Source organism: Hemitrygon akajei, chromosome 7 (genome assembly GCF_048418815.1).
Source record: "Hemitrygon akajei chromosome 7, sHemAka1.3, whole genome shotgun sequence".
NCBI lineage: Eukaryota > Metazoa > Chordata > Chondrichthyes > Myliobatiformes > Dasyatidae > Hemitrygon > Hemitrygon akajei.
The window spans coordinates 116,764,024-116,781,255 of record NC_133130.1 but is presented as its reverse complement, the minus strand read 5'-3'; the positions used below and the strand labels follow the sequence as shown (position 1 = coordinate 116,781,255).

General features: G+C 45.0%; 1 protein-coding gene across 2 annotated transcripts in view; it reads right to left on the bottom strand.

The window, feature by feature from the left end:
- Positions 1-17,232, bottom strand: part of ints9 (integrator complex subunit 9) — a 67,564-nt gene that overhangs the window by 8,869 nt on the left and 41,463 nt on the right. For both annotated transcript variants that reach the window (XM_073051828.1, XM_073051829.1), the window contains exons 11-15: positions 16,301-16,361; positions 13,211-13,382; positions 9,446-9,570; positions 7,979-8,146; positions 844-942 (exon numbers count right to left, since the gene is read on the bottom strand). In XM_073051828.1, coding sequence (XP_072907929.1) covers positions 844-942; positions 7,979-8,146; positions 9,446-9,570; positions 13,211-13,382; positions 16,301-16,361 — 625 coding nt within the window. The remainder of the gene's footprint in view (positions 1-843; positions 943-7,978; positions 8,147-9,445; positions 9,571-13,210; positions 13,383-16,300; positions 16,362-17,232) is intronic.

The window sequence follows — 17,232 nt, the reverse complement described above, 5'->3', positions numbered from 1 at the left end:
AATGTCCCTAATGTATCTGCCTCTACCCCTGGTAGGTCATTTCATACACCCACCACTCTCCGTGTAAAGAACTTACCTCTGACATCCCTCTAAACTTTCCTCCAATCATCTTAAAACTGTATTAGCCATTTCTGCTCCGAGAAAAATTCTCTGGCTGTCCACTTGATCTATGTCCCTTATCGTCTTACATACCTCATTAGGTAACCTCTCAACCCTCGTAGCAAAGAAGAGAAGTCCTAGCTTGCTCAACCTCTCCTTAAGACATGCCCTCCAGTCCAGGCAGCATCTCTGCACACTTCCTTCCTATAATGAGGCGACCGGAACCGGGCGCCACTGTCGCATAGCGGTCAACTCGGGGCATTCCAGAGTTCAATTCCAGCACCGTTCTCTAAGGAGACTCTGTAGTTCCTCCTTGTGGAATGTGTGGGTTTTCCCTGGGTCCTGCCGTTTCCTCCCACAGTCCAAAGACGTACCGGGTAAGTTAATTGGTCATTGTAAATTGTCCATGAGTAGATCAGGGTTAATAGGGGTTAACGGGGCAGCACAGCTGAAAGGGCCGGAAGGGCTTACACAGTGAAATAAGTAAACTGAACACGATATTCCAGGTGTGCTCCAACCAGTCTGGGTGTCTGCACTATATTCTGTCATTGTTCTTTTTTCTCGACAATGCACCTGCATTTGGGATGCTCTGTCCCGGGTGAACGCAAACAAACCATTTCACACTGCGTCTCAAAGCCCGTGACAATAATACACCAATCATTAGATCAAGTGGAATTGCGGAAAATAAGTCACCGCTTTAAATTAACTGGGCTACAGCAACTTCATTCCCTTTACACGACTTACCCGAAGGATGTGCTTGTTGTCCTTGGTCTGTAGGACCGCAGATACAGTTGCCATGGAGATGCCAGGTTTGATCTCAGACGGGACGAGAGATTCTGCAAGCTGTAATGCAGTAACAGGATAAGGAGAGTTAAAAGAAAGACCTTTCACTTGCACGTCAATTTTCATGACCACAGCCAGTAAGAGCTTTTTTTAGGGAAGTCATCACTGCAGTTCAGTCAAGCTGACAGCCAACTTGCACAATGAAAACCCCCAATAAAAGATTCAAGGTGATAAACAATTAGATAATCTGGTGTGGTAGTGCTGACTGAAGGTAAAGAACAGAGAGATTAGCTTTATTGGTCACACGTACTTCGAAACACGTTGTACAAATGCAATGTTTTTATCGAATGAGATCAGCAAGGATTGTCCTGCAAGTGGTGTTCCTCCAACTAAGTGTGGCCTCATCCCAGCAGTGGAGGAGGCCGTGGATGGACATGTCGGAGTCGGAATGGGAATGGGAAGTGGAATTAAAATGGGTGGCCACTGGGAGATCCCGCTTGTTGTGGTGGATGGAGCGTAGATGCTCAGCGATGCTGTCTCCCAATCTACGTTGGGTCTCACTGATATACAAGAGGCCACACCTGGAGCACTGAACACAGTATATGTCCCCATCAGACTTACAGGTGAAGTGTCACCTCACCTGGAAGGACTGTTTGGGGCCGTGAATGGTGGTGAGGGAGGAGGTCATGTACTTCTACTTTCACCCCATCCTCCCGCCTCATGCATATCTGCTCTCACCCCATCCTCCCACCTCATGTATATCTACTCTCACCCCATCCTCCCACCTCATGTATATCTACTCTCACCCCATCCTCCCACCTCATGTATATCTACTCTCACCCCATCCTCCCACCTCATGTATATCTACTCTCACCCCATCCTCCCACCTCATGTATATCTACTCTCACCCCATCCTCCCGCCTCATGTATATCTACTCTCACCCCATCCTCCCACCTCATGTATATCTACTCTCACCCCATCCCCCCACCTCATGTATATCTACTCTCACCCCATCCCCCCGCCTCATGTATATCTACTCACCCCATCCTCCCACCTCATGTATATCTACTCACCCCATCCCCCGCCTCATGTATATCTACTCTCACCCCATCCTCCCGCCTCATGTATATCTACTCTCACCCCATCCTCCCACCTCATGTATATCTACTCACCCCATCCTCCCGCCTCATGTATATCTACTCTCACCCCATCCTCCCACCTCATGTATATCTACTCACCCCATCCTCCCACCTCATGTATATCTACTCTCACCCCATCCCCCCGCCTCATGTATGTCTACTCACCCCATCCTCCCACCTCATGTATATCTACTCTCACCCCATCCTCCCACCTCATGTATATCTACTCTCACCCCATCCTCCCACCTCATGTATATCTACTCTCACCCCATCCTCCCACCTCATGTATATCTACTCTCACCCCATCCTCCCACCTCATGTATATCTACTCTCACCCCATCCTCCCACCTCATGTATATCTACTCTCACCCCATCCTCCCACCTCATGTATATCTACTCTCACCCCATCCCCCCACCTCATGTATATCTACTCTCACCCCATCCCCCCGCCTCATGTATATCTACTCTCACCCCATCCTCCCACCTCATGTATATCTACTCTCACCCCATCCTCCCACCTCATGTATATCTACTCTCACCCCATCCTCCCACCTCATGTATATCTACTCTCACCCCATCCCCCCGCCTCATGTATATCTACTCACCCCATCCTCCCACCTCATGTATATCTACTCTCACCCCATCCTCCCACCTCATGTATATCTACTCTCACCCCATCCTCCCGCCTCATGTATATCTACTCTCACCCCATCCTCCCACCTCATGTATATCTACTCTCACCCCATCCTCCCACCTCATGTATAACTACTCTCACCCCATCCTCCCGCCTCATGTATATCTACTCTCACCCCATCCTCCCACCTCATGTATATCTACTCTCACCCCATCCTCCCACCTCATGTATATCCACTCTCACCCCATCCTCCCACCTCATGTATATCTACTCTCACCCCATCCCCCCGTCTCATGTATATCTACTCTCACCCCATCCTCCCGCCTCATGTATATCTACTCTCACCCCATCCTCCCACCTCATGTATATCTACTCACCCCATCCTCCCACCTCATGTATATCTACTCTCACCCCATCCTCCTGCCACCCTATCAGGGATAGGGTTCCTCTTGTCCTCACCTACCACCCCACCAACCTCTGCGCCCAGCACATAATTCTCCAAAACTTCTGCCACCTCCAACCAGATCCCACCACCAAACACATCTTTCCCTCTCCCCTCCACTTTCTACTTTCCGCAGGGATTGCTCCCTACGCGACTCCCTTGTCCATTTGTCCCTCCCCACTGATCTCCCTCCTGGCACTTTATCCTTGGAAGTAGAACAAGTGCTACACCTGACCCGACACCTCCTCCCTCACTACCATTCAGGGTCCTAAACAGTCCTTCTAGGTGAGGATCCACCGATGATTACTGGCTCATGGACCTTTAGTTTCCCTCTCGTGAAGTCTACAATCAGTTTCTTGGTCTAACTGACATTGAGTGAGATAGTTGTTATTACACCACTCAGACAAGTTTTCAATCTCCCTCCTGTATGCTGATTCATCACCCCCTTTGATACAGCCACAACCGTGGTGTCGTCAGCAAACGCGTATATACTGTTGGAGTTGTACTTAGCCACACAGTCATAGGTGTAGAACAAGGAGAGCAAGGGGCTGTGGTGCTCCTGTGCTGATGGAGATTGTGGAGGAGATGTTTTTGCCAATCTGAACTGACTGGGCATACAAGAGAGGAAATCCAGGATCCAATTGCACAAGGGGCTATTGTGGCCTTTAGTAGGAATGATGGTGCAAAGTGCTGGGCTATTATCAATAAAGAGCATCCACACCCCTTCAGCTACCTCTTTCAGAACCCTGGGGTTTACACCAACTGGTCCAGGTGCCTTATCTACATTTAGACCTTTCAGTTTTCCAAGATCCTTCTCCCTGGTAATGGCAAGCACATACTTCTGACCCCTGACTTCTACTGACCCCAGCTTCTACTATAATGCCAGTGTCTTCCACAGTGAAGAATGATGCAAAATGCATATTCAGTTTGCCCACCATTTCCTGATCCCCCATTACCTCTGCAGCGGTCCGATATCCACTCTCACCTCTCTTTTACACTTTATGTATCTGAAAAAAACCCAAGTTATCCTCTTTAATATTATTGGCTAGCTTGCCTTCATATTCCTTCTTCCCTTTCTTAATGACTTTTTGAGTTCCCTTCTGTTGGTTTTCAAAAGCTTCCCAAACCTCTAACTTCCCACTAATTTTTGTTCTATTATATGCCCTCCCTTTGGCTTTTGTGTTAACACCATAAGACAATAAGGCATAGGAGCAGAATTAGGCCATTTGGCCCATTGAGTCTGCTCTGCCATTTCATCATGACTGATCCAATTTTCCTCTCAGCCCCAATCTCCTGCCTTTTCCCGTATCCTTTCATGCTCTGACCAATCAAGAATTTATCAACCTCTGCCTTAAATATACATAAAGACTTGGTCTCCACAGCTGCCTGTTCCTGTTGCACGCCTCGGCCCCTCCGAACCAGATCCCCAACACCTTCACGTGATCAGACCTGATGGTGAAGGGGACGCTGGATCGGTCGGGCCAGTTGCCGAAGAGCATGGCTTCGCTCCCCGACGCCTGCTCGAACTGCTCGCAGATGCTGATCAGCCTGCGAACTGACCTCGGATCAGAGCAGAAGAATTCCACAGATTCACCACTGTTGGCTTTGACTTCTCTTGTAAACCACAGTGGTGTTATCTTGCCTCCTCCTCCATCGAGGAGCAGCTTAGGAGGAGACGATGGCGCCTAATGGCGACTCCTTTGCTTGCATTTCAGAAACAGCTCCATTTCCATCCTTAATATCTATTTTTCCTTTTCAGGGTCCTTTTGAAGACCCTGACCTAGAGTTACACGCTGACTTCGGTTCTTTGCAGGAGTGGAACCCACTGTCGGGGTTTCACGACTGGTCATTACTCAATACGCCAAGGATGCGGCCTAAGAGATTAGCTCCCTTTCGGAGTTCCGGGCAAGGCTAAGATAACGACCAGGCATAGTTTGCAGTCGACAGAGAAGAGAGAGGTCCCTAACAGCATATCTCCCCTTTACAGAGCAGGGCACAGGAGCCCTTTGACATACCAAGACAAGGATGCAAACAAAATATTCTAGGTTGACACTTAGTATCGGTCAGTTATTTTACCAATTCTGACCTTTCATATGTAGATTCTTTTAGTCGCTAATTCCTGTATTATCATAATCTGATTGGTGATTGAATATGCAAATAAGGAATTTGTTCATCCACAAGGTTACCAATTGGTCAATATCTGTATGTAATGAGTCAATTTCTGTACAGAACAGTGTTTTGTTTGTTCAGAGTTTAGAACAGTGTGGAGATGGGGCCAGGCTGTTCACCTTGTGTATAAGCAGACACAGTGTGATTGAGGAACGAGTCCAGTTAACCAGTGGTAGCACTTTGAGACAGTAGTGATAAGTACTGAGCCACTGCACTGAAACAATATGCATCTTTCATTGAAGTACAGTAAAACATCTTCCGTGGGACATAGCTGGTGCAGACTTCTGGGCTAGATCATCAAACATTACAGCACTGTGCAGGTCCTATGGTCCACTATGTTGTGAAGACACTTTAATCTAACCCTTCCCTCCTACACAACCCTCCATTTTTTCTACTATCCATGTGTCTTATCTATGAGTCGCTTAAATGCTCCTATTGTATCTGCTCCACTACCAACCCTGGCAGAGTGTTCCACGCGCCCAGCACGGTGTGTAAAGAAACAACTTCTGAAATCCCCCCCCTCCCCCATACTTTCCTAAAGTCTCCTTAAAATTATGCACCCTGTTACGAGTCATTTCCATGCTGGGAAAAAGTCCCTGGCTGTGCAGTCAATCTATGAACTATTAAATGTTATTCTATTAGCACTTCATCACATTTGCACCTTCTTTATGTGTTACACTTTATTTTCTTCATACACAGCAGAATTATATTTTTTCTGTGAATCCTAGGTTTAAATGGGGCATTTGACAGGTAACATGGTCCTGATAGTTTCAAGCAAGTTTGAACCAGACCAGTATAAAGGGAGTGCAGGAACCCAGTGATCGGGTGGGGGGCTGGGAATGATGATGCCAGAAGTTGCAAATGCTGGAATCTGGAGCAACAAGCAATCTGGACGAGGATTCAAGCTGATCAAGCAGCATTTATTGGAGAGAATGAAATTGTTGGCATTTGTCATAGTACAAGGCTAGGACCAGAGGGCACAGGTTCAGACCAGAGGGTTGTTCCTTTAGAACCGAGATGAAGGGGAAGCTTCATGATGAATCTGTGGAATTCATTGCCTCAGATGGCTGTGGAGGCCAAATCACTGGGTACATTAAAGTGGGGGTTGACATGTACTTAATTATTAAGGGTGTCAAATGTTATGGGGAGAAGGCATGAAAATGGGGTTGAGAGGGATAATAGATCAGCCCGATGCTGAAATGACAGAGCTGGTTGACGAACTGAATGGCCTAATTCTGCTCCTAGGTCTTATGGGTTGAACTCCAACATCAGTTGTGGAGCCATGGGTAATCAATGGTGCATTCTAAAATGCATCTGGTTGAGCTGCCACACCAGTCCAGTTGCTTTATTCCTTTTCTTTTACCAGAGCTGCATGCCAAACCGTTAGCATTTCTCAACAGATTACTGGAGGTTTGCTCTCTGTCATTTTGTTGCCAGCTCATTCTCCAACAATCCTTCAGCACACATACGGACATGACATATGACAGAAACATGTTTTGGAATGACGAACAGTTTGAAAATATCAAATACATGTAGAAAATTTCTTCACTCTCCTACACTGTGCAAAACAATTCAGATTCAGATATTTATCACATGGACCTTGAAACATACAGTGAATTGCGTTAATTGCACTAAGAACCAACACACCCTTGCCCTAATACAATTCAAGGTTGTCCAAAGGGCTCATATGTCCTAGGACAAACTTGCTCAATTTTATTCCCATGTTAATCCAATCTGAGACAGATGTCACTCTGAAGTTGCCTCATTAACTCACATGTTTTGGTCTTGCCCCTGTTTGCAAAATTACTGTAAAGATATTTTTGGCATTATTTCAACAATTTTGAATATCAAATTGCAACCTCATCCTATTGCTGCAATTTTCGGCCTACCAACGGTTTATCCCCCTCAGCCCGGCAGATGATTGCATTTGTCACATTAATGGCTAGAAGATCTATCCTATTGAACTGGAAAGAAATTAATCCTCCAACTACATTTCAATGGTTTTCCCAAACTATTTCTTATTTGAGTTTAGAAAAAATTAGAAGTGTTATTTTTGACCCCTCGGTCAAATTTGAAGAAACCTGGAGACCATTTATCCAACATTTTCATACGAGTTAAACTGACCTTTCCCAAACCTTATTCTTATCATCTTTAATTATTTGGATAGAGGTGTGGAGTTATTGACACTACTGTGTATACTTGATATGATACAATAGCCCATGTCAATTAGGTTAGTTTTTTTTTGTTTGTTTTATTTTTCCATTTTTTGCAACCTACTATGAGTTTGGGAGACTATTATATGTGAATTATTAATTGTTTGTACTTGTATTCTAGCCTATTAATTATGTACTCTCAAGCTCTTTGTAATCAATGTTTTCTTTTCTTATGTTTGTTTAAAATTAATAAAAAGATTTAAAAAGGAAGAAAAGAACCAACAGACCCAAGGATGTGCAGGGGAAAGCCCGTAAGTGTCACCACACATTCTGGCGCCAACGTAGCACGCCCAAATTGCCCATCAGCACATAACAAACTACAACAGTAGTGAAACAAGCCCCATTCCTCCCTCCCACCCAGTGTCGCTCGTTACTGACGACTGATCCACTTCTCCAACCAATTCCTCTGTTGGAAAGATACGTGGAAAAAAAGTATAATAAAAGATAAAAATATTGAAGAGGTTATAAAAAAAAAGATGATGTTAAGTAAGCACTTACATCAGGCATGAGCTCAATCTTCTCATAGCGCCGTTTGAACGGGAGGGTGAGTACCTCACTCCTCCGGTAGGCCATTGGTGAGGGCTGGCAGTCAATCATCAGATCGGTACGATGGGACTGGGCTGGAGGAGGCTGTGTATACTGCTCTGGACATACGACGTGCAACGGCTGGAAAAATAAAACAAGGGAGTCATGTGAGAGGAAAAGAACAAGCACCCCTATCACACTCACCTCCTGTCATTTATTGATGAGGCTGTGGGAAAGGAAGCCCTGTCTGGGGCATCTCCGCCATCTCACCACACATTTCTCCCCATATCCAGATCTAAGTGAAACAATTCATCACATTGCAATTCAAAACCTTTAATGGAAATGGAATTAATTTATTATTGTCACATGAAATGAGGACGAGTGACAAGCTTGTTTTGTACTTTGTTAATACGGGTCAGAACACTACACAGTGCATTGAGGTAGAATAAGGTAAAACAGTAACTGAATGCAGAATAAAGTGAAGTAGTTACAGACAAAGTGCAGTGCAGGTATACAATAAGGTGCAAGATCATAACGAGAAAGACTGTGAGATTAACAGTCAGTTTATTGTACTAGGTAACTATTTAATCATCTTTGTGATTTAAAGATGGACTCTTGACCTGGCAACCTACCTCAAACTATTTCAGACTTAGATAGCCAAAACAGAGGTACAATGTTACTGAAGATCTTAGTTTACTCACTGAACTGGCACATCCTATCACCCTCACTAGCTGAGGCTTTCTGAATACTCTCAAATGGACTACGCACATCTATGCTCACATCACTCTACAGATTCACAGTAACGTGCTTGGAAACCGCATTGTGGCAGAGGGCAAGGCTCCACAATGTATAGTCAGAACTGCCCAATGCATCACCAGCACCAGCCTATGTGCCCTCATTGACAGTATATACAGAAAGGTGGCTGAAAAGGGCCAGTGACATATTGAAGGATCCCACCCACCCTGTTCATGGGCCGTTTATCCCACTCCCATCAGGGAGAAGACTACATTGCACCCAAGTCAGGACCACCAGATTCAAAAACAGCTACTTTCCCCAAGCAGTACGGCTGATCAACACCACCAACCACGAACCCACTCCTCCACACACCCAACCACCACTACTTTATCATGTCCTGTCAGTCACCTTTTATACAGACACTCCTGTGCCTGGTGTCACTTTATGGACATACAATCAATCTATATATTTAGTTCTATATTTCTCTCTCTCTATATATATACACACACACACAATATCTTACATATTTGTATTTATTGTGCTTTTTAATTATTGTATTCTTTATCCTATTTTTTTCCGTGCTCCATCAGATCCGGAGTCACAATTATTTTGTACTCCTTTACGTTTGAGTGCTGGAAATGACAGTAAACAATCTTGAATGGTGAACAAACAAAAGCCCAACACCCACTCATTTTCCCGCCTCACCTGCACCTCCTTCAATAACTTTGAAACTTGGATGAAGTTCAGCCGTGTGTCGATCGGACAGTAGACACACTTCATCGAGAGTGGTTGGTACGGTGCCAAAACATCCAAGTAGGAGAAATCTGGCTCTGGAAGCAGATCAGATGCATCAGTTTGAGAAGGAATACAAGGCAGAGTCTTTTCATAATCACAAGTAAACTGTGGGTCACACAGCAGCTGTAATGGGCTGGGCTGATCACACCCGAAAGATACAAACCAATTCGAGTGTCCTGGAAATGTATAAGCACAAGGAAGTAAGTTAACCTAAGTTGTTATTATCATAGAATAGAAAGCACAAGTAAACCACACTAGACACAAGTACTTCCAGGCTCACGATTCTCAGCCGCCACTTAATTGCTGCCATTGTTGGGGGACTTGCTTGCCACTGTTGTTGAGGGAACTCTGGATTCTCACTCATGAAATCACCCTGGGTCTGTCCCAGGCACCGATCGATCCTGATTCTTCAGTCTTGGTGAAGTCCCAAGAACTGAGGGAATGGTGCCTCAATAAATAGGGGTTCAATCCACAAGCACCAAGACAAACTATTTGGTCTTTTGTTCTCATGGCATGGGTTCGTTCATTCAGACCATCGACAGACATCACGATGCCTCTGGTGCTTTGAGGCCTAGGAAATGATCCAGCCACTATCAGCAAACATCAGACATTAACAAACTGACAGCGTTTAACTTGTACAGACACCTTGACGCTTTACTTGCTGCGAGCTCACAAAGAGTTAATATGTCACTTGGAGCTGTTCTGACTTTCATCTAACTTTTCACAAAATTTAATACACAACACAGCATCCGTAGAGGGAAAGGGATGGGTGGGGAAGGAATTATTAAAGTTTAATGTCAGAACCCTGCATTGAGACTCTCCCTCCACCGGTGCTGCACGCAGTTCTGGTCTCCTTGCTTGAGGAAAGATCTGGAGGTGGTCCGCAGGAAGTTCAGAAGTTCACAAGATTGATTCCAGAGATGAGGGGGTTAAACTAGGAGAGATTGAGTCACTTTGGACTGTACTCACTGGAATTCAGAAGAATGAGATGAGATCTTATAAAAACATAAAATTATGATAGATAAGAAAGAGGCAGGAAAGTTGTTTCCTCTAATAAACACAAAGTGCACTGCAGATGCTGTGGTCAAATCAAGACGTACAAAAAAGCTGGATGAACTCAGCAGGTTGGGCAGTATCCGTTGAAAGTTGTTTCCGCTGGTAGGTGAGACTAGAATTAGGGGACATTGCCTCAAGATTCAGGGGAGTAGATTTAGGACGGAGATGAGAAGGAACTGCTTTTCTCAGAGGGTGGTGAAACTGTGGAATTCTCTGCCCAGTGAAGCAGTGGAGGCTACCTCTGTAAATATATTTAAGACAAGATTGGACAGATTTTTGCATAGTAGGGAAATTAAGGGTGAAGGGGTAAAGGCAGGTAGGTGGAGATGGGTCCATGGTCAGATCAGACATGATCTTGCAGGGCAGGCTCGACGGGCCAGATGGCCGACTCCTGCTGCTATTTCGTCTGTTCTTATGTATTTGCACAGCTTGTTGTTTGTTTTGCATGTTGGTTGTTGTCCACCCCACTGGGTGTGATCTTTCATTGACTGTATTGTGCTCACTGTGATTACCCACAAGGAAAGGGTTGTACAGGATATGGAGACATACATGTACTGTAGGTCAATAATACATTGGCATTGAGAGTCATGGTTTAACCCTTGGAGGTCTGGTGTCCTGCTGTTGTTCCTCTTGCATGCACACAAAGCACTTCAGCAAAAACTGTACTGATGGGTGTCTGACCAAAGCTCCAATCAACGTCTCTACTGACAGAGTCATCTCGTAGCACAGCCGAGATTCCTCCACAGATGTCCAGTATGACGGCCTGTTTGCATTTCCCGTTGTCCTCACATGTAGTCCAAGCATCAGCCTGTCCCCTCTAACAGTTAATGCCAAGATCCCAACCTCTTTGCTGATCTTTAATAACTCTTGACTTGCGCTGGTCTGGTTATAAATCCTCCACATGCACTTCCAGAGCAGACAATAAGAAATAAAAGGATTCTTGATCTAAGGTCTCAGCCCAAAACATTCATTTCCATAGCTGCTGCCTGACCTGCTGAGTTCCTCCAGCATTTTGTGTGTGTGCAGTTGTGTTGAGCCCGTCAGGGCTCGGTGGTTTCTGGGTTTCTCGAGCGCCTGTGTTTACTAATTGTTAGAGCCGTTAAACTCAGGTTCTTGTTGGTTTGATTGTGATCGGTATGTGTTTCCAGCATTCTATGATTATTTAAAGGGACTCTTGTTGTGTTCTACAGGCAGAGTCCTGCTGAGTGTTTAGGAGTATGATTTCTCTCGTGCCTCCAGTGATCTGTTGCTGTTCCTAAGCTGAGCCTCCTGTTTCTGTCTGTTCACGGGGAGTCTCCCAATGTGTACTGCGACAAAGTCTGCGTCAGTGACCACCGTGACAGAGAGAGACTGCAGTCCTGCGAACGCGCTCCGTGACAGCAATGGTTTGCAGGCTCGTGGAGTTCAGTTTGAATTCAGCTTTGCCTACGGTGTAGAGTCAGAGTCATAGAGCACTACAGCACAGGGCCCAGCTCTTCGGCCCATTTAGTCCATGCTGAACTGTTATTCTGCACCTGGACCATGGCTCCTCCCACCAAAGTGTTTCTCTTCAGTGTTGAAATCGAACTTGCATCCCACCACTTCCGCTGGCAGTTCGTTCCACACTCTCACCATCCTCTCAATGAAAGCTGTTCCTCCTCAGATTCCCCTTAAACATTTCACCTTTCAACTTAACCCATGACCTCCAGTTCTAGCCTCAGTGGAAAAAGCCTGCTTGCGTATACGCTATCCATACTCCTGATAACTTTGTATACCTCTATCAAGTCTCCCTCATTCTTCTATGTCCCAAGGAATAAAGTCCTAACTAATTCAATCCTCCTGTCCCAGCAATATCCTTGGGAATTTTCTCTGTATTCTTTTAACCTTATTTACATCTTTCTTGTAGGTAGGTGACCAAACCTACACAGGATACTCCAATATCCGTGTAAGCAGGTTTTTCAGAATCACTGAAAGTGACCGTCTGCCTTTCATAGAACAGCACATCAAAGGAACAGGCCGTTTGGCCCACAATATCGTGCCAAATCAGCTAAAAAGCAAATCAAAACCATCCAAATACTAATCCCTCCGACCTACCCCATGTCCACATCCCTCCATCCTCCTCACATCCATGTGCCTATTCAAATGTCTCTTAAGAGCCTCTAATGTATTTGCCTCTCCCACCAGACTGGGCAGTGCAGTCCAGGCATCCGTGACACTCCAGGTAAAAAATTACCGCTCACATCCCCTTTGAACTTACCCCCTCTCACCTTCAATGCTGCCCCCTGGTATTGGACATTTCTACCCTGGGGAACAGATACTCCCTGTCCACTCTATCTCTGCCTCTCATGATCTTGTAAACCTCCATCAGATCTCCCCTCAGCCCCTGGTGCTCCAGAGAAAACAACCCAGGTTTATCCAGCGGACAGCATCCTGGTAAACCCTCGCTACACCCTCTCCAAAGCCTCAATACCCCTCCTGGAACTGCATGCAATAATCCAGATGTGTAAGAATTACCTCTTATAACAATGATCTGCATTTACTGACAAGTACCTTTATTGTCCAAACTAACAAGTACGTGAATTCACGCACTGAATACCTTGTGTGCACACCTGCTAAGTACCCCTGACTCCGCTGAGTTACCTGTGAAAATGATGGTGTTGAGGCTGGATTTGCCCCACAGCTCCAGAAAGTGGACGACATCTCCGAATCGGAGGGACGGGTGGCCCGTGAACACCACGCAGGGCTGCTTGAAGTCATTGCTGAACTCCCCATGGATGCTGGGGTAGTGCTTCAACTTGTTGGTCTGAATCAGCTGAAATAGGACAAGGAAGGAGTGGGAAAGACAGTATTTAACAACCAATAGCAAACCTGGAATTGTACTGTTGGTTTTGACCATTCAGTGTACCACTTCCCACCCTGGAATAGCAAGTGATCCCTTGTGCTACAGATAATGTAGGGCCGAGTGATGGATCATGCTGGAGTTACTTATTTTTTATTTAGTTAATGATACAGTGTGAGTTTTGCCCTTCTGGCTCTTTGAGCCAAGCCGCCTCAGCAACCTCGATTAGCACTTACTCAATCCCGGGACAATTTACAATGACCAATTAACCTACCTGCTACATCTTTGGAACTGTGGGAGGAAACTGGAGCACCCAGAGAAAACCCACGTGTTCCACGGGGAGGACGTACAGAGACTGGATACAGAATAGTGCCGGAATTGACCTCCAAACCCCAGAACAACCCGAGCTGCAATAGCGTCGCACTAACCATTATGCAGTGGCACCATTAGGGATTGTACAGTTATGGATTAAATAAGATTAGAATCAATGTTTAGGAAATCAAACCTGTACACAACTTAACCTCCATCTGATAGTTAGTGGCAGTAGAGAGGGAAGTGAATTCATCGCCAAAGACAATGGAGGCCAAGTCACTGGGTATATTTACAGCACAGGTTGATAGGTTCTTGCTTAGTCAAGGGTTACGGGGAGAAGGCAGGAAACTGAGTTTAAGAGAAACAAATTAGCCGCGATGGAATGGAGGAGCAGACTCAGTGGGCCGAATGGCCTAATTCTGCTCCTATGTCTTATAGTTTCATGGCTAGTAAAGCCAGGTGTTAGGCGTGGTTTGTCCCACTGAAACCACAGTAGACGAATGTTGCTGTCATTCACTGCCACATAAGGACAGATCTGTTTTGTCATTTAACCCTCTGATTCGTTGTATATTCAAGGAGCCATCCTTCAACGTAACAAAAGAGTAACACACACACAAAATGCTGGAGGAACTCAGCCAGTCAGGCAGCATCTATGAAGAGTAGCCAGTCAACGTTTCAGGCCAGGGTGGCTCTCAGCCCAAACTATCAACTGTTTATTCCTCTCCATAGATCCTGCCTGACCTGTTAGATTCCTCCAGCATATTGTGTGTATTACTCTGCATTTCCAACATCTGCAGAATCTCTTGTGTTTGTAACAAAAGGGCATATTTGCTGTCTGGAGCACCAGTATTGGATATTCAAAGCTGTTCTAGTTGGGATGTGCTTGCATTATAAGTATGTAATCCTGTAAATTTACCTGACTATACATTGTAAATGTTAATGTTAAACAGGTGATTGTAGCAAATGAAACAATAAATTAATTATTTATTGTTATCTCTGTGTTGAAATATAAAACGTTGTGTCAGGAGAGTGAGATCCTCTCCTGTGTGGATAAGGAGTTTCATATTTCCCAGTTACTGCTTGCACATGGTTCAGTTTGAGTCAGTCAGATCAAGCAGAATCAGAGACCTAAAGCACTACAGCACAGAAATATCGGCCCATCTAACCGTTCAACATGAACTGTGACTCCGCCTAGTCTCACATTCCTCCCTTACCCAAACGCTGACACTGGACTTGAATCCACCGCTTCCGGTGGCAGCTCGTTCCACACTCTCACCACCCTGAGTGACACGGTACCCCCTCACGTTCCCCTTAAACATTTCACCTTTCACCCTTCACCCATGGCCTCTGGTTGTGGTCTCACCCAGCCTCAGTGGGAAAAGCCTCTATACCCCTCAACATTTTGTATACCTCTAATCAAATCTTCTCTCGTTCTCCTGTGCTCCAGGGAATAAACTCCTAACCTTTTGAACTTTTCCCTATAACTCAGATCATCAAGTCCTGGCAGCATTCTCTGTGCTTTTCCAATCCTATTGATATCTTTCCTGTAGGTAGGTGAACTGCACACAATATTCCAAATTCAGCCTCACCGACTTCAACATACCATCCCAACTCCTGTATGCAATACAATGATTTATGAAATTCCTCTTTACTTTCTCCACACGGGAAACAAGGCTTTGTGCCATGTGACAACTGTAGCTCTCTTCGATTTGCCTCTGAATCATTAGGTTGTAAAGTCCCATTCTATAGCTCAAAACTGTTAGGTAACTTTCTTGTGCAGGATGAGAAAGTTGTGCTGTGTGTGTATCGTGTGCAGTTCTGGTTGCCGGATTACATGAAGGCTTTATCGGGTGTGCAGAGGGGGCTCACCAGGACGTTGCCTGGATTGAACTACGGGGAGAGGCTGGATACACAACTGTAAACACGAGAGATTCTGCAGATGCTAGAAATCCAAAACCACACACACACACAAAATGTTGGAGGAACTGAGCAGATTACTAACCACCTATATAAATGAATAAACAGTCGACTGCCTCAGCCCGAATCTTTGACTGTTTATTCATTTATATAGATGGTTAGAGGGTTAGTAGGTTAATTGGTTATTATATATTGTCCTGTGATTAGGCAGGGGTTAAATTGGAGGTTGCTGGGCAGCATGGCTCGAAGGGCTGGAAATGTCATTTCCACGGAAGGGCTAGTGATCATGTTGATTTTGGAACTTCTGGCCCCAGTTCATATACTACAAGGTGTCTGTACTTCAAAAGTATTCATTCGTCTGCCTTGACATCTCTGAGATGAGAAAGATGCTGTAGAAATGCGAGGCTTATTTTTCTAATTGGCAATAACCAATTAGTGAATCATAAACACAAGAAATTCTGCAGATGTTGGAAATCCAGAGGAGCACATTCAAAATGCTGGAGGGACTCAGCAGGTCTGGCAGCATCTATGGAGAGGAAAGAACAACTGACGTTTCAGGCTGAGAGCTCCTCCAGCATTTTATGTGTTGCTCTGGATCTCCTGCATCTGCAGAATTTCTTGCATGGCTAAAGGCCAAATGCCAAGTCCCAGTTGCTCCTTACCTCTGCGTGTGGAAATGGTGGCTCTGGCAGGTAGACTTTTGACTGTTTATTGTGACAAAGCCTAAAGTGAGAAAGGGCAACAAAGTGAAACAAGTGCAAGTGCAAATTCTGCCGAGATAACATACCAACGTGAGGCGTGCAAATCTGAGAGTACGTACAAAGGAGCTCTGCCATAAAGTAGTTACGTTACTGGTAAATCAACGATTCGGGGTTCAGAGATCAGATTTTATCCCAGCATGTGGAGAACTTATATTCAATGAACAACGTTATTGTTAATAGAAGTGCCTCGATGGCCTGGGAAGCACAGGTTGTTAATCAGAATCAGATTTAATATCACCGGCACGTTAATTTTGTAATTGTTAACAATGATGAAAATAAATACCTTAACAAAAGCTATACAAAAAAAATGTGTGAAATGATTAATGTGGAAAATTTGGAGTGTACCGTTCATTACATAGTGGTTCTGTTAAGGAGCATTAAATCCTTGGACTGTAGAAATGAATGTGAAATTCCACATGGTGCTAAGGAAATTTAAATAAGTTTGGATTGAAAAGTTAGTATCAGAGTACTTGATACTAACACTTGAATCACAGGGAAGCAAGTCTACACGTCTTACTGGATTGAACTGATGGATAACCCCAGACCCCCCTGTGGTGAAGGATGATCCCTATCGCGGGGGAGTTGATGATCAAAGGCTCAGCATCAGATTAGAAGGACATTCCTTTAGATGAGGAAAATGGAGGCGAATCTGTGGAATTCATGGCCACAGCTGTGGAGGCTATGTCACTGGGTATATTTAAAGTTGAGGTAGATAGGTTCTCGATTAGTCAGGGCACCAAAGGTTATAGGGAGAAGACAGGAAAATGGGGTCGAGAGGAATAATTCAACCATGATGAAATGGCAGAGCAGACTCGATGGGCCAAATGGCCCAA